A 24,644-nucleotide genomic window follows, 5' to 3' on the forward strand; every position below is an offset into this window, starting at 1 on the left:
AAAAAATCATCTTTGGTCGACCTCTTTCATTATGAACTAAGTTTGTTTGGGGGGGTTCAAGGATTGACCTCACAATGTGTAGAGCTGCATATTTTCATGAGCATTCTCTCGACTATGACTTTCCCAGTGACTGAGACTCTAAGATACGCCTTATGGCTTTAAGTATTCCTATTGCGACAGCAGATCCATGTACAACCCACTCAGAATGTGTTTGTGCAGTGATATTTCATTTGTGACAAGCTGTTTGTATACCCAGGCTATGTATATTACTTGCAACAGTCAGCCTTCTAGAATGAGTGCACCCCCAGTGCCAGGGATAGGCATGGATTTGCAGCAAAAATAATCGGGGCACCTGGGTGGCTGAGTCAGTTAAGCATCCGACTCTTGGTTTCAGCTCAGGTCATGATCTCGGGATCGTGAGATGGAGCCCCACAGCCCCAGCACTGCTCAGTGGGGAGTCTGCCTGAGATTCTCTCTCTCCCTCTACCCTCCCCCTGCTCACGTGCTCTCCCTCTCGCTCTAAAATAAATAAATCATAAAAAAAAATCTGACATCAGGCAGACAATGAGCTGGTGCCTCTGGCAGCAGCCTAAGCTAAGGACTGTAAATGCCGGAGGCTCACTCCCTGCACATTCCTTGGAGCTGCTTAACAGGTGCCCTTGAGGAGCCACTAAGTCAGAAGTTCAAGTCCCAGCCTTGCCACAACCCCAAAATGCCCTCAAACACCACAGGCCTTACTTTTCCCAGCTGTAAAACAAAAAAACTATATGAAGGGAAGCAAAATATACCACCATGAAATATATCTCCTTGGCATATTGATTATTTTAAGCTGGTTTTTTTTTTAAGATTTTATTTATTTATTTAATTGACACACACAGAGAGAGAGAGACAGCGAGAGAGGAACACAAGCAGGGGAAGTGGGAGAGGGAGAAGCAGGCTTCCCGTGGAGCAGGGAGCCCGATGCGGGGCTCGATCCCAGGCCCCTGGGATCATGACCTGAGCCGAAGGCAGTCGCCTAACCAACTGAGCTACCCAGGTGCCTCTAAGCTGGTTATTTTTAAGAAACAGTAGACACAGGGGAAGTTCTGAAAACTGCGTAGAAGTTACCCTTTTACACTGATAAAGAAAATCTCCATTTATAAGGGTGTCTCCCCCTTGTTGTACCAGGAAGAAGGGAACGACTCAATCTCTAGAAACTCTTATCAACAGAGGGCAAAAACTTAAATCTGCACAACAATCTTACCCACATTTACTGTGCTTTTCCTAGTAGTCTCCCAGAACTGACTCCCCAGCCCCCGCATCCTCTTTTGTCCATAGCTGAAGATGGTATTTAAAGTGATGGCTTTGGCCATTTTGGGGAGTTACTCAGTTTTCCTGGGTCTCTCTTACAGGTGTGGAAAAATCTTCCCTTCTTCCTTTTAAGATTCTTTAGCTGGTCTGATAATTACATTGACATAAGCCAGATTAACAGAAGAGAGATAAATTTAATTACATATATATGGGAGCCCTATAAAATATGAGACCCAAAGAACAGCCAGGTGGCTAAAGCTTATAACATCCTGAACTAAGGCAACGGTGGGCTACAAAAGGGAGGTGGGTATGGGCAGGAAGGCAGAAGAGATGTTTAAAAAACAAAGGCTGCCCCATTATGTGCACAGCAAAGGAAAGAGAAAGCTCTTCCCAGCCTCATACCTAGGAATGGGGTGTCTGTGGGTCTATGGGATGGGGGGAATTTTCCCTGACTGCAACGGCAGTCCAGTCATTCATCAACAAAATGAAAAGGCAAGCTACAGAATGGGAAATGATATTTGCAAATAATATATCTGATAAGTGGTTAATATCCAAAATATATAAAGAACTTAAACAACTCAACACACACACACACACACACACACACACATATAAATCTGATTTTAAAATGGGCAGGGGACCTGAAACATTCTTCCAAAGAAGACATACAGAGGGCCAACACACACATGAAAAGATGCTCAACATCACTCATCATCTGGGAAATGCAAATCAAACCCACAATGAGATATCACCTCACACTTGCCAGAGTGACTAAAAAAAAGAAAAAAAGAAATAACAAGTGTTGGCGAGGATGTGGAGAAAAAGGAACCCTTGAGCACTGTTGATGGAGATGCAAACTGGTGCAGCCACCATGGAAAACAGTACAGAGGAGGCACAGGATCCAGTAGTTGTACTACTGGGTATTTATCACCCCACCAAAAAAAAGAAAACACTAATTTGAAAAGATATATACACCCCCTATTTTTACTGCAGCATTATTTACAACAGCCAAGACATAGGAGCAACCCAAGTGTTCATTAATACATGAATGGATAAGGAAAATGTGGATAAAATGGACTATTACTCAGCCATAAAAAAAATGAGATCTTGCCATTTGCAACAACATGGATGGACCCAGAGGGCATTATGCTAAGTGAATTAGGTCAGACAAAAAACAAAACAAATACCCAATGATTTCACTTATATGTCGAATCTAAAAATCAAAACAAATAAAAACCAGAGTCAAATGCAAAGAACAAACGAGTGGTTGCCAGAGGGGATGGGTAAGATAGATAAAGCAGATATGGAGGTACAAGCTTCCAGTTATAAAATTAAAAAGTCACAGAGATGAAAAGTACAGCGTAAGGAATATAGTCAATAATATAATAATAGTTGTTGTTTGGTGACAGTCTATACATCTCGTGGTGAGCACTGAGTAGTGTATAGAATTATTGAACCATTATGCTGTACATCTGAAACTAACATAACACTGTATAGTAATTATAACTCAATTAAAAAAAAAAAAAAGGTTGGCCTGTGAGGCAGTTAAGTGCCTGAGGTAAAGAGGAATCTCTGCTAATAGCTCTCTTCCTGGAACAGGCACCCTTTCCAATATAAATTTAGGCAGTTGAAAGTGAGGTAAAGAGCTTTTCCTGAATCTGCTAGGTTTTTGAATATTTTTAGCTCAAAATAATCTTCATGCCAAAGAGGCATATTGCAGGAAGACTTGTTCTGAACCCCTTCACTCCTATGTCTACAGGGAAATACAGATGCTATTAAACTTTTGTTTTTCTCCTGTTAATCTGCCTCATATCAATTATTAGGCCAGCCAAAGAATCTGGAAGGGAAAACTTGTCCACGCCTACATACGCAAGATAGAATCAAAGTTCTTTTTCTACCCTGAGCGTGAGTTCTTGTGTTCCTTTGTCCACTTGTTACGTACGTGATCTGCTCTCTAGGACACCCGTGAAACGGTGTCCTAGGACACATACATAAGGAATTGCATGGGCCGTATTGTGTGTATGTGCTGGGGGGAGGGGAGACCCCAGAACAGCATCCTCCCCTGTCCCTCCTCAATAGGCGGAAGCCACTGGCTTCCTCCCTTTCCTGCCTCCTGCCTGCTGGCAAGACAGAGGACCAAAGGGAGAACAGGAGATGGGAAAACTGGTCACACAGTCCCTAGGTCTATTCTTACAACTCTCCCCCCACCTCAAGTGACCCCATTCCAGGGCCTTCCAGGCCACACCCATCCCCAGCCTTGTGGGGGCCGGACTGGGGGCGGGGGGGGGGAAGCGGTGAGCAGAAGCAGGATAAGTCCTCCCCACCCCTTCACTGCTACCCCTCCCACCCAAGCCACCTCATTTCCTCTTCCTCCCCAGCACCAACACGCACTAATCAGTTCAGGTCCAGCATCTAGACCCAGACGAACTGACCGGAGGCCTAGCTTGTCCTGGCTGACCTGGTCAGCCTCCAGAGTATGGTCTGGCTGGGGCCCCGTTTGCTGCTCCCCATCCTCTGTCTGGCTTCTCATGTTGGTAAGTCTCCCCCAAGCCACTCCCACCCCCAGCCCCCAAAGCCCTGATTCTCCCCTAAGAAGGCTTACCATCACTGCCATCACCTTTATGTGCACCCCGATCAGCTAGCAAGCGGGATCAAGGCCCCCAAAACCCAGGCAGGCACTAGAAACTCTGCAGCCTGGCATTGGGAGTACAGCAGTCATTGACTATGCTGGATTTTAGGATCAGTAAAGTGCCGCAGGCCTATGGGGGCCCTGAAGTTTTCAGTGGGTGTTCGTATGGTCGGTGTGTTGGATTCATTCAATTATTCATTTGACAAACATTTACCCAGCACCAACAATATTCTAGGAGCTGTGCTCTGGGTCACGGGTTGAAAGGCAGACAGCCTCCAGATCTATGTAACAAAGTCTATGATGTTGACCTCCTATGGCTGTTATGGGGTTTAAAGGAGGTAATTTACACAGATTGCCCGGTGCCCAGTTGTTGCGTAAGCGGTAGCTGATTCCTTCAGTGACGGCCAAAAAGGATTAGAATGCAAAAGCTATCTTTGAGTGGTAGTTGGGGTCACAACACATGGGGTGAAGGATAAAAGAGAGACACAAGTAGCTCCAGAGGAGCACTGAGGAGGAGTCAGCTACTCTGCTTGGGGGTAGTAGATGACAAAGGCGTCCAGAAAGACTTTGCTAAGAGCAGTGGTCTTCATTCCAGGCCGCCAGAACAGTAGATGCAAGTCTCAGAGGAGATGCAAATCTCAGTAGATGCAAGTCTCATTGCTCACCCTCTCAGAGCAGAGTGTGAGCAACGAGGGGCTCAAGAGCATGCTCTGTATCCTGAGGGCAATGCGGAGCCATGGGAGGTTGCAGACATCGAGTCACAAGGTCTTAGATGGGGGATGAGTTGGGAATGGTCCAGGTGAGTAAAGGTGAGGTCTAAACAAGGGTGGGCTTGGAGATAGCGGTGCAGTCAAGAGGCTCTGAGGAAGTGGAATCCGCAGAATTTTGTGACTGATGGCGGCAGCCAGCAACATCCTTAGAGGTATAGAGTTTAGAGTCAGACAACCTGGCTCTGCCAGTTACTAACTGTATGCCCTTGGGCAAGTTACTTCTCTGAGGTTTCATTCGCTGGCTATAAAACTAGAGTAATAACACCCACCACCCAGGATAGTTGGATGATAAAATGAGAGAACATGCATAAAGCGCCTGCCATAAAATTGACCTCCAATAAACATTAGTTATCACGAAAGTAGGAGCATGAGAGGACTCCAAAGTTTGTGTCTCAGGTGGTTAGTGCCATCTGTTGAGTCAGGGGGCACCGGAGAGAAGCAGGATTGGAGAAGCGGATAGAAATGCAGGCCCAAGCTGAGAGGCTGTCCCAGGGTTGTCGACTCGGAGGTGATAGTTAAAGCCAGGGTAGTAGGTGAGCTTGCTCCAGGAAGTCTGTAGAATAATTATTACTGCCCTCCTCTGTAAATGGAAAGACATCAACTTCACTGGGGGGTGTGAAGATCCACTGGAAAGCAGGTGCTCCAGCATATGCTGGGCGGTCAGCAAACGCAAACTTCAATTTACTCGTGGTAGGCTTTCGAAGAATATTAATTGATGAGCTAAGTGGCATTTAAGCTAACTAATTACTTGCCAGGTAACGGGCAGGGACGGAAAATAAGGGCCTCCCCTCCTTTCTGCCCCACAACCACCTGGCTATAGAAGCCCGCCTCTCCCTTAAACCCCAGGATGGCAAGCCTGTCTAGATTTCTGGAGTGGCAGGGAGGGCTTTCTCGAAGACGATTTTTTCTCCAGGGCTCTCACGGAGAGCGGCTCCCCTTTGCAGAGCACTCTGAGACAGGTGGGGACTCAAGAGGGCTGGCAGGGAATTAAACAGTGAGGGAACGGAGACAGGGAGCATACATCATTCTTTCCGAGGCTATAAAAGGGAAGCCATCTGGCGGGAGAAGGGGGGCACCAGGAGGCCGGAGAGGGGGCTTTGTTTTTGTTTTTAGGACGAAGAGCCTTGGGAGGAAAGGGCCAGTGCGCGGCGGGGCCGGGAAAGAGACAGGAAGGGAGGGGAGGGAAACGCCTGGGAGAGCGCGCGGGGCGGGCTGGGGACCCCGTGGGACGCAGGACTGGCGCCCCCGCTCCAGGCGCCGCGGTGGACCTGACGCTGCTGGCCGACCTGCGGCTCGCCGAGCCCCAGCGCTTCTTCCTGACCTGCGTGTCCGGGGAGGCCGAGCCGGGCCCGGGCGCCGACGCCTGGGGGCCCCCCCTGCTGCTGGAGAAGGACGACCGCATCGTGCGCACGCCGCGGCCCGGGCAGCCCCCGCACCTGCTGCGCAACGGCTCGCACCGCGTCACGCTGCGCGGCTTCTCGCAGCCCTCCGACCTCGTGGGCGTCTTCTCGTGCGTGGGCGGCGCGGGCGCGGGGCGCACGCGCGTCCTCTACGTGCACAACAGCCCGGGAGGTGAGTCCGGCCCGCGGGGGCGGGGACCGGAGGGGAGGCGCCCTTGACCTCTGACCCCACCCTCCTCCATCCCGCCCCCCCACCCCCGCAGCGCACCTGCTCCCGGACAAGGTCACACACACGGTGAACAAGGGCGACACAGCTGTGCTTGTGGCACGTGTGCGCAAGGAGAAGCAGACGGATGTGATCTGGAAGAGCAACGGTGAGAGGGGCGTCCGAACGGGTTGGGCAGGTCGACGCACATGGGTCTGTCCGTTGGAACACCTCCCTGCCCTCGGCCCCGCCGGCTTTGGCCGCCTACACAGCCTTCACTCTGATGCACCTGTTACCCTCCCCGCCGCACCAGCCTCTGTCCTGGATCAGGTCCATGGGAGGCACCTGCACCCCTCTCTTCTCTGGCTCTGCGCTGTTCTCCTCCTGCACCCAGAGGACCAGCAGCAGCCTTGTTTGTGGTCCACTACATCCTTCCCTGTTACTCTCAAATCAGCACTGTGCTAAACCCTCACCTTTGGCTCTCCCCTGGGAGTGAGCAGGTGCTGTCACATGGCCCCCCTGGCAGGGGGCAGCAGTCCCCGTGGCGAAGAAGAGAACTGGTAACTCGGCCCAGGCCTGCCCCCACCCTGGCCCTGTCAGACCCTCTGGGAGGGTCTCCATGGGAGGGAGCCCTTATTCTGTGTGGCCCCAGAGATTCCTGCCTCAGCCCTCAGACCCACAGCCCTTTGGCTGCCTCTTGCATCGCTGGGCTCTTGAAGGAGAAGGACCCTTCCCTTGGGCCAAGGGGTTTGTCTCCTGAGCACCAGGCCCCCTGAACTGATGAGAGGTGTGGAGAGTCACGTAGACCTGGGCTCCCTACAGTCCAGTCCTGAGCAAAGAGGCAAAAAGGGGGTGGGACAGGGATAGGGACCCTAGTATTTGGGTCTGCAGGTCCTGGAGGAAGAGGCTTCTCGGAGAAGTCCCCAAGTAGATAACTGTGCCCAGAAGGAGGCATAGGAATTAGCCACACAAAGGAGGAGGAAAGGACATTCCAGCAGGAGGATTGGCTAAGAGGAAAGGCAGGAAGCGCTGAAATACCATGGTGTTTCTAGAAGAGAAACCAGCATTTTCAGAACTCAGGAATGTTAGGAATCAGGCAGGGTGTGGAGAGGTATGGGGCCAGAGGGCTAAGCAGTGATGTGCTAAGGAGGGGGTAACTGGGGGAATCCAAGCAGGGGAGCTGCGGAGGCTTCTGTTGAGGAAAATCCTGCGGGCTGCTGAGTGGAGGATGGACGAGGAAAAGGGGAAACTGAGGCAGAGGAGACTGCGTGGAAGGCTGTAGGAGGCCAGGGCCATGGTGGTGGTGGCCGTGAGTGGCGTGGAAAAGACTGGACTGCTTTAGGAGATGAGGAGGAGCTAGACTGAGCAGGACCTGGCAACTTACTGAGTGTTGGTGGGGCATGGAGCAGAGGATGCACCCCAGCTTTCTCCTTGGGGACAGACCCTGGCTGGTGCCTTGCCCCAGTTCTGGCCACTGTACGGGGCGCATATTGATGTGACCTGGGCAGCAGCTCTCACCTGGTGCTGAGGCCTCGGACCCGCTTCTGCCCACAGGATCCTACTTCTATACCCTGGACTGGCATGAGGCCCAGGATGGGCGGTTCCTGATGCAGCTCCCAAATGTGCAGCCACCAGCGAGTGGCATTTACAGTGCCACCTACCTGGAAACCAGCCCCCTAGGCAGCGCCTTCTTCCGGCTCATCGTGCGGGGTTAGGAGCAGAGGGCAGAGATGGTGGGTGGGATGGGAGGCTGGGAGCCCTGTGGGCACTTCCTGTGGGCCCCCAGGGCTGTCCTAGTCCTCAGCAGCAGTGGTGGGGGGTGAGGGTCGGTCGCTGAAAGCACATTCCCCCAGGCTGTGGGGCAGGGCGCTGGGGACCAGACTGTACCAAGGAATGCCCAGGTTGCCTGCATGGAGGTGTCTGCCATGACCAGGATGGCGAGTGTGTGTGCCCCCCTGGATTCACTGGCACCCGCTGCGAGCAGGGTAAGGAGGCCGGGGTGGGGGGGCTGGGGGGCGGGGGCTGCTAGGACCTAGGCAAGAGAGGCTGCCTGGCTGGGGCAAGACTCATGAACCAAGAGGATGAAGCTTGGTGGGTGGAGAGAACGCCAAAAGGATCCCGGACCCTGAGGCCCAACAGTGGACCCTACACCCACCCGCCGTGTTTCTAGCCTGCAGAGAGGGCCGTTTTGGGCAGAGCTGCCAGGAGCAGTGCCCGGGCACATCAGGCTGCCGAGGTCTCACCTTCTGCCTCCCGGACCCCTACGGCTGTTCTTGTGGATCTGGCTGGAGAGGAAGCCAGTGCCAGGAAGGTACGGACCGACCTGTCCTCCGCTGTCCCTGACCCAGACAGCTGGCCACAAGCCAGACCGGGAGCCTCCCCCCGGGCCCTGCTGCACACGCCAGGCCCTCCACGGTCCCCTGCTCACGCAGCCTGTCGTTACCCCGGCCCCGGCTGTGCCCTCGCTGCCCCTCTAACCACAGCCCCTCTGTTCGCAGTCTGTGCCCCTGGCCACTTCGGGGCGGATTGTCGTCTCCAGTGCCGCTGTCGGAATGGTGGTACTTGTGACCGCTTCAGCGGCTGTGTCTGTCCGTCCGGCTGGCACGGAGTGCACTGTGAGAAGTCAGGTACAAGGGTCGTTGAGACCCCCCCAAAACAAGTCAGCCTTCGCCCGACACATCTCTCCGGCTCCAGCTCCTACCCTCGGGGAGCTCAGGGTTCGGGGCGGTGTCCTCACCGCCCAGCCCACTTCACCCCTGCAGGGCTGGGCTGGAGCCAGAGTGGGTGGGAGCCCAGAGGAGGCCCCTGGCCAGTCTGAGGGGCTCCGGGAGGGCTTTCGGGAAGAGGCAAGATCTGAGGGGGGGTATGAAGGATGAGCGCGAGATGGCTGGGGAAAGAGCCGAGGCAAAGGCCCAGGGGCTGAGGCCTCGGGGTCCGGTACCAGGAGAGTGGAGTAAGGGGAGGCTGGGTTGGGGGGGTCAGAAGAGGCAAACCTTGGGGACTTTGAACAGCAGGCCAGCAGGTGTGCTGGGGGCAGGAGGGAATTGTTGAACACGTGGAAGGCAGTCAGATTTGGGTTTGGGAGAGGATCCACACAGCTGGGTGGAGAGTGGAGGCAGGAGACCCTGGAGGGTCTGTAACAGAGCGCAGAAACGAGTGAGGCCTGAACCAGTGTTGGGGCCGTGAGGCCGGGGAGGGGACTGCTTTGGCCGAGGGAGGACATCGGGTTGGGGGCACAGGAGGTAGACTCTGCGGCCGATCAGCCGTGGGGTGCGAGGGCCCTACGGGACTCTGCAGCTTTCAGGCTTGAGCGACTGAGCAGTTAACGGCACTTCCTCTGAGATGCATGAGACGGGACAAGGGGCCACTTTGTGGCCAGTGTCTGCCCCAAGGGGCTCCAGGATGCGCCCTCTCTCTCCCTAGACCGGATCCCCCAGATCCTGGACGTGGCCTCAGAACTGGAGTTCAACTTAGAGACTACGCCCCGGATCAACTGTGCAGCCGCGGGAAACCCGTTCCCAGTGCGGGGCAGCATGGAGCTCCGGAAGCCAGATGGCACAGTCCTCCTGGTCAGCAGCACCCCTGCACCCCCCCCCATCCCACCGGCCTCACATGTGGTCTCTCAGACCCCTGAGCCCTCAGGGCTTTCCATAGGCTTTACCCACTAGCCTGACTATGGCTCAAATGGGGTCAGACAGACGGTTGAGAAGCTATCTCTGTCCCCTCATCAGTCCCCATATCAGCCACTTAGGTGCTCATTCTCTATGGTCTGTTCCCTTTCCCTGTCTCTCTCAGTCCACCAAGGCCATTGTGGAGCCAGACAGGACCACAGCTGAGTTCGAGGTGCCCCGCTTGGCCCTTGGGGACAGTGGGCTCTGGGAATGCCGTGTGTCCACATCTGGTGGCCAAGACAGCCGACGTTTCAGGGTCAATGTCAAAGGTCAGTGATGTCCTGGGGCCATGGAGGATGGACAGTGGGCAGAGTGGTGCTCGGGGGGCTGATGCTGCTCAGACAGGGCATTGTAGCAGGAAGGGCAAGGGCACCTCAGCTCCCAGCCCAGCACCCAACAAAGAGGGCTTGTCATCCACCAGAGGTCTGGGCTGGCCTGTGTCAGGGCAGAAGCATAGCTCTGTCCTATCTGGAAAGGACATCCCGGACCTTAGGAACGACATACCCTCTGGCCCTGCCCAGCCTCCTGTCTGGCCATGCTGGCCCTCTCCACCTCCTCACAAGCCCTGCACCCAGCGTGTCTTTAATTCTGCCTCTGGGATGCTCCTGCCTGTTCCGAGTCACACCCCAGGGCTCTCAGTGCCAGGACAGGGGAGCACGCGGGGCACCTAAGCTCAGAGGGTGGCCTGCTGCCCAGAGGAGCTACTTGGGATTTTCCAGGTGAGTAGGGAGGGAGCTGCCAGTGCCCAGGATGGCCCAGAGCAGGGCATGACCATGTCCCTTCACCTTCGCCAGCACCGTAAGCCCTAGCTCCTCGCCCTCTGCTCCTGACAGCCCGCCTCCCCTACAGAAGCCCAGATCTCTCTCCTCTTCCTCTTTCTCTTCCTCCCTACTTGCTCTCCACCCCTCCCACCAAACTTGCAGCTGCCCCTCCAGCAGGACCTATCAGTGTGACCCGGGCTCCACCTCCAGCCTGTCTTTTCTCCCCAGGCTTCCGATCCCAGGCAATTTGGTTTCAAATCCTCACCACAAATTCCTGGCTCCAGAGCCTTAAGCAAGCTGCTTAGCCCCTCACAGCTTATTTCTCTCCCCATACAGAGAGGATATCAGCACTCTCCAGAGAGGGTTGCAGTGAAGCAAGTCAGATGATGCATTTAACGTGTTTCAGTTGCGCTGAGGTTAGATGATGCATTTAATGCATTGAAGTTGCAATGAGGTCAGATGATGTATTTAAGCACTGAGCGTCGTGCCTGATGCAGGGTATGTGCTCCATATACGTTGACATTTATTGTTAGTATTATTTTTTTTAAAGATTTAATTTATTTATTCAAGAGAGAGGAAACAAGCGAGCGAGCAGGGGGAGGGGCAGAGGGAGAGGGACAAGCAGACTCCGTGCTGAGCACAGAGCCCAACGCGGGGCTCCATCCCAGGACCCTGAGATCATGATCTGAGCTGAAACCTAGAGTCAGATGCTCAAAGGACTGAGCCCCCCAGGCATCCCTATTGTTACTGTTATTAAAGCATCCTCTCCCAAGGTTTTGGCTGTTCTCTGGCAACTCCAGATATGCATATCCAGATATGATCTGCAGCCTAGACCACTCTCCTGAGCCCCAGACCCATTTGGTGGGACCTCCAGCAGTGGGGGTCTGGTTCTGAAGTCAGTGTGGAAGTCTGGGCCCACTTTATATCTGGCCACCCCCTGCCCAGCTAAGCCCCGCTGTGAGCCCTAGGCACCCGGGGCTCCAGGGCTCCAAACCCACCCTTGCTCTCACTTTTTAATGATATGCTGACGCCACCGTCCCTCCCACCCCCTCAGCTCGCAACCCTGCATCCTCCACCCATCCTCCTGCCCTCCCTCGCTTCCAGCCACCCATTCCTCCATTCACCCATTCTTCTTAGAACAATCAGTCTGATAAATGTCTGGGAGAAGCAAGGGAACCAGTCACAGAGCAGAGGCGATCATCTGGTAAGAAAAGCTCAAGCCAGAAGAGGGGCGATGAGCATGGAGTGAGGAAGCCAGGCAGGAACAAAAAGCTGTTTGGGGTAGAATTGGCTGATTCTAGGTGGCCTGGCCAAACACCTCCTTCAAACCCTGGTTGTACCTCCTGCTGGCTGCCTGGCCGTAGGCAAGGTAAACCTCTCCGAGCCTCATAACACAGGGGAGAGCCCTGCCTGAAAGGTAGCTGTGAGAAGTGGAGATTGTAGGCATGAAGCAGCCCGGATAGAGCAGGTGCCTCATCAGTGGCTATCTTTTTTTTCTCCAACGAAGAGAGTGACAAATGATGGGGGGAGGGCAGAGAGCATGCTGACACCAGGCTCTCTCCCTGCCTTGGGTCTCAGCCCCCTCTGTGTGCCCCACACTACATGGATAGAGTGCCCTCCCCCAAATCCAGCTAGCCATGGCAGACCTCACTTAGCATCGTTGGGGACCCTCTCACGTCCTCGTTGTTGGATCCTTGTGCCCTGAGCTGCCCAGGGGGCAGAACGCTGGCCCTTCTGGTCATCGGTTGAACTTTGTCTCTCGTCAGCCCGGAGGGGGCCCCACATCCAAACCAAGACCCAGACACGGCTTTGCTGGCCACAGTGGAGTCCTTAGTTTTCTGAGGACTGGGCAGGCTATCTGGATGGACCCTGCCTTACCTTGGGTCTCCTGGCAGTGCCCCCAGTGCCCCTGACTGCTCCTCGGCTCCTGGCCAAGCAGAGCCGCCAGCTCGTGGTCTCCCCGCTGGTCTCCTTCTCTGGGGACGGCCCCATCGCCTCTGTCCGCCTGCACTACCGGCCCCAGGACAGCACCATGGCGTGGTCCGCCATTGTGGGTGAGTGGCGGGGGGGGGGGGGGGGGGGGGGGCCAGGGGTGGGGGGGGGGGCTGGGGCAGGACAGGGCTATTGGGTAATAATGAGGGGAAAGGGCAGAATGAAAGGGGGGAGGATGGCAGCTTGTGGAAGAGGTGGGGGGCTGAATAGATGTGCGCTGCCCCCAGTGGACCCCAGTGAGAATGTGACTTTAATGAACCTGAGGCCGAAGACGGGATACAGTGTCCGCGTACAGCTGAGCCGGCCAGGGGAAGGCGGGGAGGGGGCCTGGGGGCCTCCCACCCTCATGACCACAGACTGTCCTGGTGAGAGGCGAGAGTCACCCCTTCATGTCCCCCCAGGGGTTACCGTCCCATGCACTCAGGAGTTGTCCTGTCTTGTCCCCACGCCAGGGGCCCCTGCCTTTCCCACTGGAGGGTGTCCCACCCTGTCCCCTGGGGAATCACTGTCCTGTCCAGCCCCGAGGACCAACTGAACAGTTCTGACTCCTGACCTCCGGCCCCAGAGCCCTCGTTGCAGCCGTGGTTGGAGGGCTGGCACGTGGAGGGCCCTGACCGGTTGCGAGTGAGCTGGTCCTTACCCTCGGTGCCTGGGCCACTGGTGGGCGATGGTTTCCTGCTGCGCCTATGGGATGGGACACGGGGACAGGAGCGGCGGGAGAACGTCTCGTCCCCCCAGGCCCGCACCGCCCTCCTGACCGGACTCACGCCTGACACCCCCTACCAGCTGGATGTGCGGCTCTACCACTGTACCCTCCTGGGCCCTGCCTCGCCCCCTGCGCGCGTGCTTCTGCCCCCCAGTGGTATGCTGTGCCTGGAATGGGGCTTGCGGGTGCAGGATGAGGGGAGGACATGGGCCACAGGAAACACAAAAGGACATGGGAGGTCACCGGAGAGTGCATGGATACGGAGAGAACACAGGACGTGTGGAAAACGTGGGCATGAGGGGGAAGTAAGACGTCAGACATGACCGCAGGGAGGATGTGAGACGGGCTGGTATTGGAGACCAGGGGGAGGTGGGTCCCCAGGAGCATGTGGGACGGGGGAGCCATGGGGAGGCCAGGGTTCATGTGGAGATCAAGGGTCATGGGGAGGATGTGGTGCACCAGGAGGACACAGGGCACAGGGGGCACGGGGAGGACCTAGCATGCTGGGAGGATCTGGGATGCGAGGAAGACCTGGCACATAAGGAAAACAAAGGGAAGCTGAAGCTTGGGGGGTGAAGGGAGCCGTAGGGAGCAGAATTCAGCCCAGAAGGGAAAGGAGGAGGTTGGCCGGATGGCTTGCATTCTGGGGTCCACAGAGCAGGGAACACGGCTAGAGTGGATCTGACCCCAGAGCTACATACCCTGTTCCCATCTGAGCCCTGCCTTCCCACCCCCATCTCCCCAGGGCCCCCAGCCCCCCGACACCTCCGTGCCCAGGCCCTCTCAGACTCCGAGATTCAGCTGACATGGCAGCGCCCAGAGGCTTCAGCTGGGCCTATATCCAAGTACATCGTGGAGGTGCAGGTGGCTGGGGGCTCAGGAGACCCGCTGTGGATGGACGTGGACAGGCCCGAGGAGACAAGCACCATTGTCCGTGGCCTTAATGCTAGTACACGCTACCTCTTCCGTGTGCGGGCCAGTGTCCAGGGCCCCGGAGACTGGAGCAGCGTGGTGGAGGAGTCCACCCTGGGCAATGGTGAGAGAGCAGGGCCACGGGCGCTCCTGGCCCCGGGGTAGGTCTCCAGGCCCTCTCCCTCCACTCAGTCTCCAGCTTTGGAGCTAGGACGTCCGAGGCTCTTCCCAACACGTCACACCAGTCCTGATCCTGGGCACCCTGGCCCTTCCCTGCTTCTGTCGTCCTGATGCTAGGAAAATCCTGTCACTCCAGTGAACCATCGGCCTTCGGCCGGACACCCCTCGTCCCTCCTGGTACTAGGATCTCTGACTTCTCCCTCCCCGTGATCCGCCCCCCTTCTTGTGTGCAGGGCTGCAGAGTGAGGGCCCGGTCCAAGAGGTCCAGGCAGCTGAGGAGGGCCTGGATCGGCAGCTGATCCTGGCTGTAGTGGGCTCCGTGTCTGCCACCTGTCTCAGCATCCTGGCTGCCCTCTTAACACTGGTGTGCATCCGCAGAAGCTGCCTGCGCCGCAGACGCACCTTCACTTACCAGTCAGGATCGGTCAGTCCGTGGGCCCCGTGTCTAGATGCGTCTGCCCGCTCACGCACAGTACCTGTGTCCCCTGAGTGTGTGCGTGTGCGTGTGCGTGTGTGTGCGTGTTTATGTCTCGGGTATAGGACCTCACTCAACGATGCTCAGGGGTGTAAAATATAATTTTCCTTATTTTTCTAGAACTGAATTCAGTTCATAAGTCAGTTTATGTTAGTGGTAGAATATTTAATATTCCCAGTTCAAAATAACCCCGTATGTCCATATTTCACCGTGGTAGATTCAGGATTCTCCCGCTTCTCACTGGAGGTACTATAAGCCTAGGTAGCATGGTGATGACACGGGGGGTGGGGGGGACAGTGGGACACGTGGGCCTCATACTGGCCCCTGTCCTGGCAGACCCTCCCGGACTTGGGAGCCAGCACACATTTGTGGCCGATGCCCTCAGCCTTTCTGTGGCGTCCGGCCTACAGGCCCCTCCTACTGTGAGTTCCTCGTCCCGGCCTCATCTCTGCAAAGGCCAGGGCCTCCTCTGGGAAACTTGAGAGCCGTGAGGTGCTCCCTGTACCCTACGGAGGGCAGCATGTTCTGTGGCCCTCACACCCTTTGTCGCAACCCCTGTCATGGCTGTTTCTACTCCAGAGTTGTGCTAGCCCGGGGTTCACCTGTCGCTACGGGGGGGAAGGAAGCGCCGCCTCCACTCTCCCTGGCCTCGCTGTAAACCTGTCTGAGCTCTCTGTAGTCGGTAGTCTGTGTGCCTCCAGCCGCAGGCCCACGCTTGGGTGGGGGCGGGGCAGGCTCCTCTGCCAGCACCCAGCGTCTGCTCCTCTTGTCCCCACCTCCCATCTCTCTCTCCCGCCTGCCCTACTGCCTCCTCTGAGATCTTCCCCAGAGCTGTCCCTGATGATCCAGACTCTGCCCTTGGCCCTCCGCACCGTGGCTTTTGACATTCACAGCCAAGCTTTGGCATTTCAAAGAGACAAAAACAACAAAAAACAAAACAAAAAACCCCTCTTCTCTCTCAAGGGCTGATCCTTATGACAGAAAGCCTAGTGTCCAAGGCCACTGTCTCTGCCACGCCTTAGTAAAAGCTCCCTTCACAGATTCAGTTGGCTTCTTTGTTCCAGGCTGCTCGCTCTGAGGTCAGTACGCACAGAAAGCTGCCACCGCTAAGGTGGGGGCAGGGCACTACAAATGTTGAGGGAAGGAGGTGGGAAAGCAGCCTTGAACATATACATAATCCTCATATCTGCCCAGACGTCCCCTCCCTCGTGTGCCCGCACGAAGGTGTGCGTGTGTGCCACGCAGGAGTGCACATACGCATCCACTGGTGGGCACCCCCGTGCGTGTCCCCGTGTGTCCCTGTGTTTGTGCCCCTCCCCGAGCACATGTGCGTGCATGCATCTGCGTACGGTGCCCTCCGCTGTGCGTGTTTCCTGTGAATCCGTGTGCCCCGTGTCCTGAGCCCCTCACCTAGGGAGCTGGGCGTCCGCTCAGTGAGGAAGCCCCACCCCCAGGTCTGTGTCAACCCTCTTCCAGTTCTCTTGTCAGCCGTGCCCTGGGCCCTGCCCAGCTGTTTCCCTTTCCTGCCATCCGCCCTGCCCAGGTGGCCCAGCTCCTACACGGTTGGGGGAAATGATGTTCCTCTTTGTGCTGGTCTTTCTGTCTTCAGCTCCTGGGTGGTTTTAGAGCTATAGATGGATGCCACCTGGGTAGACAGTCATCTCTGCTTCTACTGCTGTGGAGAAAACCCCTCCACTGACCCCCAGCAGCTTGGGGCTTCGCATGTGATAGGCGCTCAATAAACGTGTCCTAGCGCACAGCCCAAGGCTGCAATCCTCTCCAGAGCATCCCTGACGACCAGAAAGTCTGCTTGTGAGATTGGCACAGTAATAGGAAGCTTACCACTTCGCAGCACAGCTCATTCCAATTCTTTCCTGTTTGAAATGTTGGAGATACCCTCTTTCCATTGACTCGTGTCTTCGTGGCTTCTAGCAGCCTTACCCACTCCTTGTTCTTCCGGAGCCTCCCATACCTGATCCCTGGCTGTGGCCTCGCCTCTCTCTTCTTGGACATCCGTCCACCCAGCGGCCCGCCACTGGCTTCATCTCCTGTGATTCTGTCTCAGTGTGTGTCCTCTGTCTGCATGTCTGTTCCTGGCTGACCACCAGAGTGCCCTCTGCGGGGGTCTCTGCCCATTTGTCTAACTATCTCTTGATGCCTATCTGTGCCTCTTGCTGGCCCCGTGTCTTGGTGCGGACCGCCTGCCCACTTGTCCCCTCCCATGAAGGGCGAAGAAACCATCCTGCAGTTCAGCTCAGGCACCTTGACGTTAACCCGGCGGCCGAAACCACAGCCCGAGCCCCTGAGTTACCCAGTGCTGGAGTGGGAAGACATCACCTTTGAGGACCTCATCGGGGAGGGGAACTTCGGCCAGGTCATTCGGGCCATGATCAAGAAGGACGGGCTCAAGATGAACGCAGCCATCAAGATGCTGAAAGGTCCCCCCAGGAGCGACCCCTGACCCCAGGCCCTCCCCCACCCCTCTCCTTTGTCCCACAGATCCCAGGCCCTACCTGGCTCCCTCCAGCACCTCACCGCAGCCCTCACTAGCCTTGCCTTTTCTCCAGGACTGTTTCTGACAAAAGTGATACTGGATTCTTTACACAGAGTATGCCTCTGAAAATGACCATCGGGACTTTGCAGGGGAACTGGAAGTTCTGTGCAAATTGGGGCATCACCCCAATATCATCAACCTCTTGGGGGCTTGTGAGAACCGAGGTAAGCCCCCAGCTCCTCACCTGCCCCTTCTTCCCAAGCCCAGTCGACAGCCATCCCCTCCTCACGGTAGCAGCTTGCCGGGGCTTCAGGCTCCCTTCTCCGACCCGTCGGGGGGCCTGCCTCCAGCCCGCTGTCCCCGCTCCTGCCCGCCCAGGTTACCTGTATATTGCCATTGAATACGCCCCCTACGGGAACCTGCTAGACTTTCTGCGGAAGAGCCGGGTCCTGGAGACGGACCCAGCTTTCGCCCGAGAGCATGGCACGGCCTCGACCCTCAGCTCCCGGCAGCTGCTGCGCTTCGCCAGTGAGGCGGCCAACGGCATGCAGTACCTGAGCGAGAAGCAGGTGTGTGCAAGTGGGGGGAAGGCGTGCCGCCACGGGGCACACTGCCGCAGGCCCTCACTGGGTGTGCGGTCAGGCAAGACAGAGGACGACAAGACCCTGAGCCACCGGCCTGGGCGCGTGCAGGAGAGCACGGGACAAGAAGCAGGTCTGGGGGCAGGTGCTGCGTTTGAAGCATCTGGGGGGCATCGGAGTAGAGATGTTGAGTTGGCAGTTAGAGGTACCAGCCTAGAGCTCAGGAGAAAGGCCGAGGCCAGAGACAACAATCTGGGAGCCGTCACCCCACAAAATGGCGGAGAGTCTCATGGCAAGGGAGTGGACCCTGTGAGGGGGTGGATGGAGAGACCCACCAGGACAGGGTGGAGGGTGGGGCAGGGAGTGGCGGCCTGAGCCCACGTCTGAGGACACCCTGCTTGAATGGAAGGAAGGAGGGAACAGTAGCAGGAGGGGGACATGAGACTGAGCAAGGGCATTTTAAAGTTAGTGAAGTTTCGAGTGTCTTTGAAGCAGAGGAGTAGGGGCCAAGGCAGAGGGAGGGGTTGATGGAGAGAGGTTTCCTAGGAAGGTGGAGGGTCTTGTGGGGAGGACTTGGGACTCAAGGGAAAGGTCACTTTGGGCAAGAGGAGGGCATCCCCCACTTTCATCAAGGAGGGGAGAGGAAAGGGGGAAGGGAACAAGTGAAGAGGGGAGGATGCAGTGTGGTCACCAGGGACAAGCCCACCCTTGTCCCAAAAAGAGGGACACTGCCTGAGCTTGGCCGTGGCCAGATCCCAAGAAAGAAGGGACAGCCAGCAGCGTGACTTTTCTGAGGCAGGAGTCGCTGATCCAGGATAAGGCCTGGTTGGCTGGGAAGAAGGGTACGGGGCTGTTACAGAGACGGACGGTGCCCACAAAGACCAGCTGTGAGGTCAGATCCCTCACGGGCCCAGGAATCCTGGGCTTGCTCATCCCCAGTCTTTCCTGACTTCTGACCATGCCTACAGTTCATCCACAGGGACCTGGCTGCCCGCAATGTGCTGGTTGGAGAGAACCTGGCCTCCAAGATTGCTGACTTTGGCCTCTCTCGGGGGGAGGAGGTTTATGTGAAGAAGACGATGGTAAGTCTCAGTCTCCCCACTCAGGTTCCGTGCCTGCTCTGCCCCCCAGGACCCCTGACAAGGCCCCTCCTCCTCACCCAACCCCTCAAACCCACTCTCTCCCAGGGGCGTCTCCCTGTGCGCTGGATGGCCATTGAGTCTCTGAACTACAGTGTCTATACCACCAAGAGTGATGTGTGAGTGTGGGGCTCAGAAGGGGCAGGAGGGATTGGTCCCCCAAGGATGCATACAGACATAACTAGACACATCTTAGGCCCGTGTTAGGTGTATAAGCATGACGTGGGCATTCCCAGGGTATGTTCCATACCCGACACAGGTATGATACAAGTGTGTCTTGGGTAGATCTTGGCTGTGCCCAGCATCTTAGGGGGAAGGTGGGGGGCTAGCTGGAAGGAGGCGTTGTCTTGGAAGGTGTTTCAGTGGTAGGATTGGAGTAGGGGACTTTAGAGTAGTGCTCATCTAACACTGGGAGATACACTGGAGAGGTTCGGGAATGTGGGGGGATAATGCCTGGGTGGATGGAGAGACCACTCAAGGAATGTTCTCACCTTCGTCTCTGAAGGGTGGGGTCATCCCCACCTGAGAATGTAACCAGAGCATAACCGCCAAGGTCCGTTCTTTATGCACCTCACCCCCAGACGACCATATCGGCCCCCCTTCTCCTCTTTCCAGGGAACCCGGCCTGCTTTGCCCATTGGCCCCCAGCCCTTTGGCCTGGCTTGCCTTGTTCACTGTCCACCACAGTGACCGCCCCTCTGACCACCACTCAGCTACTTCCTGCTTCTGCCCCCAAAACCCCTAGATGCCCTCCCCCCCACTAGAACTTCCATCCTGGTCTCACCTGCATAGAGGTTGCTATGCAGGTGAGAGGCAGTTAAGGGCAAGGGCTCTGGAGTTGAATTGTGAGGGCTTGAGTCCAGTTCCACCACTGACGGGCTGTGTGACTTTGGGCAAGCTAGCTCAGTAGTCAGTACTTCTCCAGTACCTCAGTGTTTCCATCTGTAGAATGGGCATAACAATAGCACCTATATCATAAGGCTGGTGCGAGGGTTGAACGCATGAACATACATGTTAGATGATCAGTGCGAGGCCCAGAGTACGTGATTAAAATGTTAGCTATGCTATGTTGAGCCTGGGAGCAGCTATGAAGGAATTTCAGTGGAGCAGAGACAGCGGCTGGCCAAGGCGGACACCTGCAGTGTAGACCCACGCGGGGGCCGAGAGGGGCTGTGCCCCGGGGCAGGTAGACACTAAACTGCTGGCCCCAGGGCCTAGACGGGAACTAAGTACATCCTTCTCGTTTCAGTTGGTCCTTTGGGGTCCTCCTCTGGGAGATCGTGAGCCTTGGTGAGTTCCAGAGCCCCAGACCCCAGCCCTCTCCTTACCCCCCACCCCCTGTTCCCTGGGCTGAGAGAGCTCCGTCCCCTCCTGCAGGGGGCACGCCTTACTGTGGCATGACCTGTGCTGAGCTCTATGAGAAGCTGCCTCAGGGCTACCGCATGGAACAGCCTCGTAACTGTGACGATGAAGTGTGAGTGTCCTCAGCCTGGAGCCCCGGACCCCCTCAGCCCAGTTAGCCCCGACCCCTCTTCTCAGCAGTACCCCATCCGCAGGTACGAGCTGATGCGTCAGTGCTGGCGGGACCGTCCATACGAGCGACCCCCCTTTGCCCAGATTGCGCTGCAGCTGGGCCGGATGCTGGAAGCCAGGAAGGTGAGGAGACCGGGGGTGACGGGGACTAGGGCTCAGCAGGCTCCGGGGGTGCTCTCTCAGAGAGCAGAGAGCAGCACCTCCATGTCCTTATCCCCACCACTAGCTGCCGGGACAGCTGGGCCTCAGGATGCCACCCCCCGCTTTCCAGCTCTCCATGGGTTGGACACTAGGGCCTCCCTAACTCTTCCAAGGCCCCGGCAGCCAATCCCTCCCCCAGGTCCCAGGTCCCAGACTCCTTACCTGTCTTCCTCTGCTGGGGCCATCAGCCCACTCTCATTTGGAGCCTTTCTCCTCACCGGGCACAGAGCCAGAGTGACAGTGCACGCATGGCCAGCTAACCAAATGGATGGATGGGTGAATGAATGATATAGTAAGTGAATGAATGAGTAGAATTAGTGGATGGGTGATATAATAAGCATATGAATAAACAAATAACTGAATCTAATAACCACGTGAATAAATGAATTATCAGGTAAATATAAAGGAAGAAATACATCAGAATGAGCAAATGCAAAAAGAGTTCTTCGTATGAATTAATGACTGAGTAGCTGTAGGAATTAATAAACTGTCATAAGAATGAAGGAATGGGGCGCCTGGGTGGCTCAGTTGGTTAAGCGAGTGTCTTCGGCTCAGGTCATGATCCTGGAGTCCCAGGATCAAGTCCCGCATCAGGCTCCCTGCTCAGCAGGGGGTCTGCTTCTCTCTCTGACCCTCCTCTCTCTCATGCTCTCTCTCTCTCAATAAAATAAAATAAAATAAAAAATCTTTAAAAAAAAAATCCCATTAAAAAAAAAAAAAATGAAGGAATGATCAGGAGGCCTGGCTGGCCCAGTTGGTAGAGGGTGTGACTCTTGATCTCGGGGTGATGAGTTCGAGCCCACTTTGGGTGTGGAGACTACTTAAATATAAACCCTTTCAACAAACAAACAAGAATGAATGAATGATCAAATAACCACATAAATGGATAAATGATCAAAAATAGCTTTATGAATAGATGAATAAATGAATGAATGCATGAACAAATTCATTTGATGGGTACATAAAAAAAAAACCAAGATGAATGGATAAAGATGTGGTATATACAGTTGACCCTTGAACAATGGATGGGTTAAGGGCACCGATCCCCTAGGTAGTCAAAAACCTGCATATAACTTTTGACTCCCCCCAAACTTAATTACTAATAGCTTACTGTTGACTAGAAGCCATACCACTAACATAAACAGTCAACTAACACATATTTTGTGTATGTATTATATACTGTGTTCTTACACCAAAATAAGCTAGAGAAAAGAAAATGTTAGTAGGAAGGTCATAAGGAAGAGAAAATACATTTACCCCACTGTACAGTGTTTATTGAAAAAAATCTGGTGTAAGCGGACCCATACAGTTCAAATCCATGTTGTTCAGCATCAGTTGTGTGTACAATGGAATATTACTCAGCCAACAAAAAGAATGAAATCTTGGGGCGCCTGGGTGGCTCAGTCATTAAGCATCTGCCTTTGGCTCAGGTCATGATAACAGGGTCCGGGGATTGAGCCCCACGTCGGGCTCCCTGCTCCACGGGAAGCTGCTTCTCCCTCTCCCACTCCCCCAGCTTGTGTTCCCTCTCTCGCTGTCTCTCTCTCTGTCAAATAAATAAATAAAATCTTAAAAAAAAAAAAAAGAATGAAATCTTGCCATTCACAGCAACATGGTTGGATCTAGAGGGCACTATGCTAAGAAATATGTCAGAGAAAGACAAATACCATTTGATCTCACTTATATGTGGAATCTAAAAAACAAAACAAAGAATAAACAAAAAACAGAGACTCATAAATCCAGAGAACAAACTAGTGGTTGCTAAGCCTCCACACTTGGGCAAAATCGGTGAAGACTAAGAGGTACAAGAGGTACAAACTTCCAGTTACGCAGTAAGTAAGTCCCAGGGATGAAAGCACAGCATAAGGAATATAGTCACCAATACTGTGCTAACTTTGAGTGGTGAGAGATGGTGACTGTCAAATCGCTCTGTTGTACACCTGAAACTAACATAATATTATATGTCAGCTACAGTTCAATGAAAAATTTTTTAAAAGAAGAGAAAAAACCCTCCTGTTTAACAGTGTGTCGACGGGCTCTCACCTGAACCCCCAACCGTGGTCTCTTCTGGCTGCAGAGGGCCGCCTTTGGCCATGGGGCCATCTTGAGTCTAAATCAGTGTCTCTTCAAGTCGCGCTACCACATTGGAAGCCAGGCAGCTCCAGCCAGAGGCGCCCCCGCCCCCAGCCCACACTAAAGCCTGTTCTGTCCCGCAGGCCTATGTGAACATGTCGCTGTTTGAGAACTTCACTTACGCGGGCATCGACGCCACAGCTGAGGAGGCCTGAGCTGCTGTCAAGTCAGAACCGGGCTCTGCTGGCCAGAGCCAACTCCACTCTCCAGCCTGTGACTTCGGATCCTTGCAGCCTCTGACCTGAGCTGCCTCGAGGAATTTTTTTTTTTTTCTAACTTAAGAAAAGAGGGGATCCGGGGCACCTGGGTGGCTCCGTCGGTTGAGCTTCCAACTCTTGGTTTTGGCTCAGGTCGTGATTTCAGGGTCGTGGGATCGAGCCCCACATTGGGCTCCGTGCAGAGTCTGCTTCTCCCTCTCCCTCTGCTCCTCTCTCTCTCTCTCTCTCTCTCTTTCTCAGATAAATAAATAAAATCTTAAAAAAATAAAAGAGGGGACCCAGGGGTGGGGTGGGCTTAGGGGACTCGGGTCCTCATCCTTTGCAGCTATTCCCATGCCTTCGGCAGCTACTCTTACAGTGACTCTTCACGTTTCTCCTTCTAGTTCAGCTGCTGCACATTTGTACCCTCTTCTGCAACTCCCCACACTCAAGCCCTCCTCAGCTCCCCCGCCCAAGCCAGCCCCCACACCACTAACATTCCCCTTTTGGCTACTCTGCACTCCCGGCTTTATTATCTGAAAAAAAATAAATGCTATGAGAAGCTCCATCCAATGTCTTCCTTTCACTGCTGGCCAATCCCAAGGAAAAGTTGAACCAAAGAGAAACTGGACTTTCCAAGAAAAGAAACGCTGTCCCCAGGGACACAGTCGTAAGCCCCCAGCCCGCTGTTGGGGTTGGCTCTCTGTGCCGGGGGATGTTCTGGAAGACCTATTTTACACAGACACCACCACCCACCTCTCTGTTCTATGAGAAGTCCAGTTTCCCCTGGCCTCCTCCCTGCTCTCCAGCGCCAGTCACCAGCAGCTCTCCCTACGTCTCTTGGTAACTGCCAGTCTAGGCGTCGGCTCTGTCCAAACAGTCCGGGCCAGGATCAGCACTAGCTCAGTCTCAGCTCACTGACGCCTCAGCATCAGACCAATTCTGGCCTGTCTTGAGCTCTCACTTCTCCTTAGGTCTCTAGGTGGCCTTCCCTGGCTTGGTACCCACCTTACTGGCCGGCCTGCGGGCCCCCAAGGAGGAAGGCAGAGGTCACTTCCGACTTCAGCCAGCTACGGCAGGATTCCTTCGCCTTCCTCAGGATCTATCTCCGAGTGTGCTGGGAGGGGCTCTGGTCCTGAAAGCTAGTCCTGCCTCACTGCCTCAGGCTGTGTGGCTGTCCTCAGATTTCTCTCCCACCGGTCCTTAAGAAACAAAGTTTGTCTTGCTTCACACATTTCTTCAGTGAATCAGATGAAATCAAAGAAGGTATAACACAGCACGGTTTTGTAATAACACGGATTCTGGAATCACATAGACCCATGTCCAAGTTCCTGCTAAATCACTTATGGTCTGTGTGACCTTGGTCAAGTCACTT

At 55.1% G+C, this 24,644-nt stretch overlaps 1 protein-coding gene across 1 annotated transcript; it reads left to right on the forward strand.

Annotated features, from left to right (window-relative positions):
• Positions 1–3,766: 3,766 nt before the first annotated feature.
• TIE1 (tyrosine kinase with immunoglobulin like and EGF like domains 1) lies at positions 3,767–23,389 on the forward strand. Its single transcript, XM_044913991.1, has 23 exons — positions 3,767–3,824; positions 5,944–6,261; positions 6,353–6,463; positions 7,849–8,004; positions 8,148–8,279; positions 8,465–8,605; positions 8,793–8,921; positions 9,718–9,863; positions 10,090–10,234; positions 12,622–12,780; positions 12,946–13,083; positions 13,284–13,580; positions 14,170–14,460; positions 14,750–14,940; positions 17,219–17,429; positions 17,599–17,709; positions 17,864–18,054; positions 19,035–19,148; positions 19,254–19,324; positions 20,455–20,495; positions 20,583–20,679; positions 20,762–20,861; positions 23,156–23,389. Exons 1-23 carry the CDS (start codon positions 3,767–3,769, stop codon positions 23,225–23,227), a joined length of 3,420 nt encoding a protein of 1,139 aa, XP_044769926.1. The 3' UTR covers positions 23,228–23,389.
• Positions 23,390–24,644: the final 1,255 nt, after the last annotated feature.

This window comes from Neomonachus schauinslandi, chromosome 4 (genome assembly GCF_002201575.2).
Source record: "Neomonachus schauinslandi chromosome 4, ASM220157v2, whole genome shotgun sequence".
Lineage (NCBI taxonomy): Eukaryota > Metazoa > Chordata > Mammalia > Carnivora > Phocidae > Neomonachus > Neomonachus schauinslandi.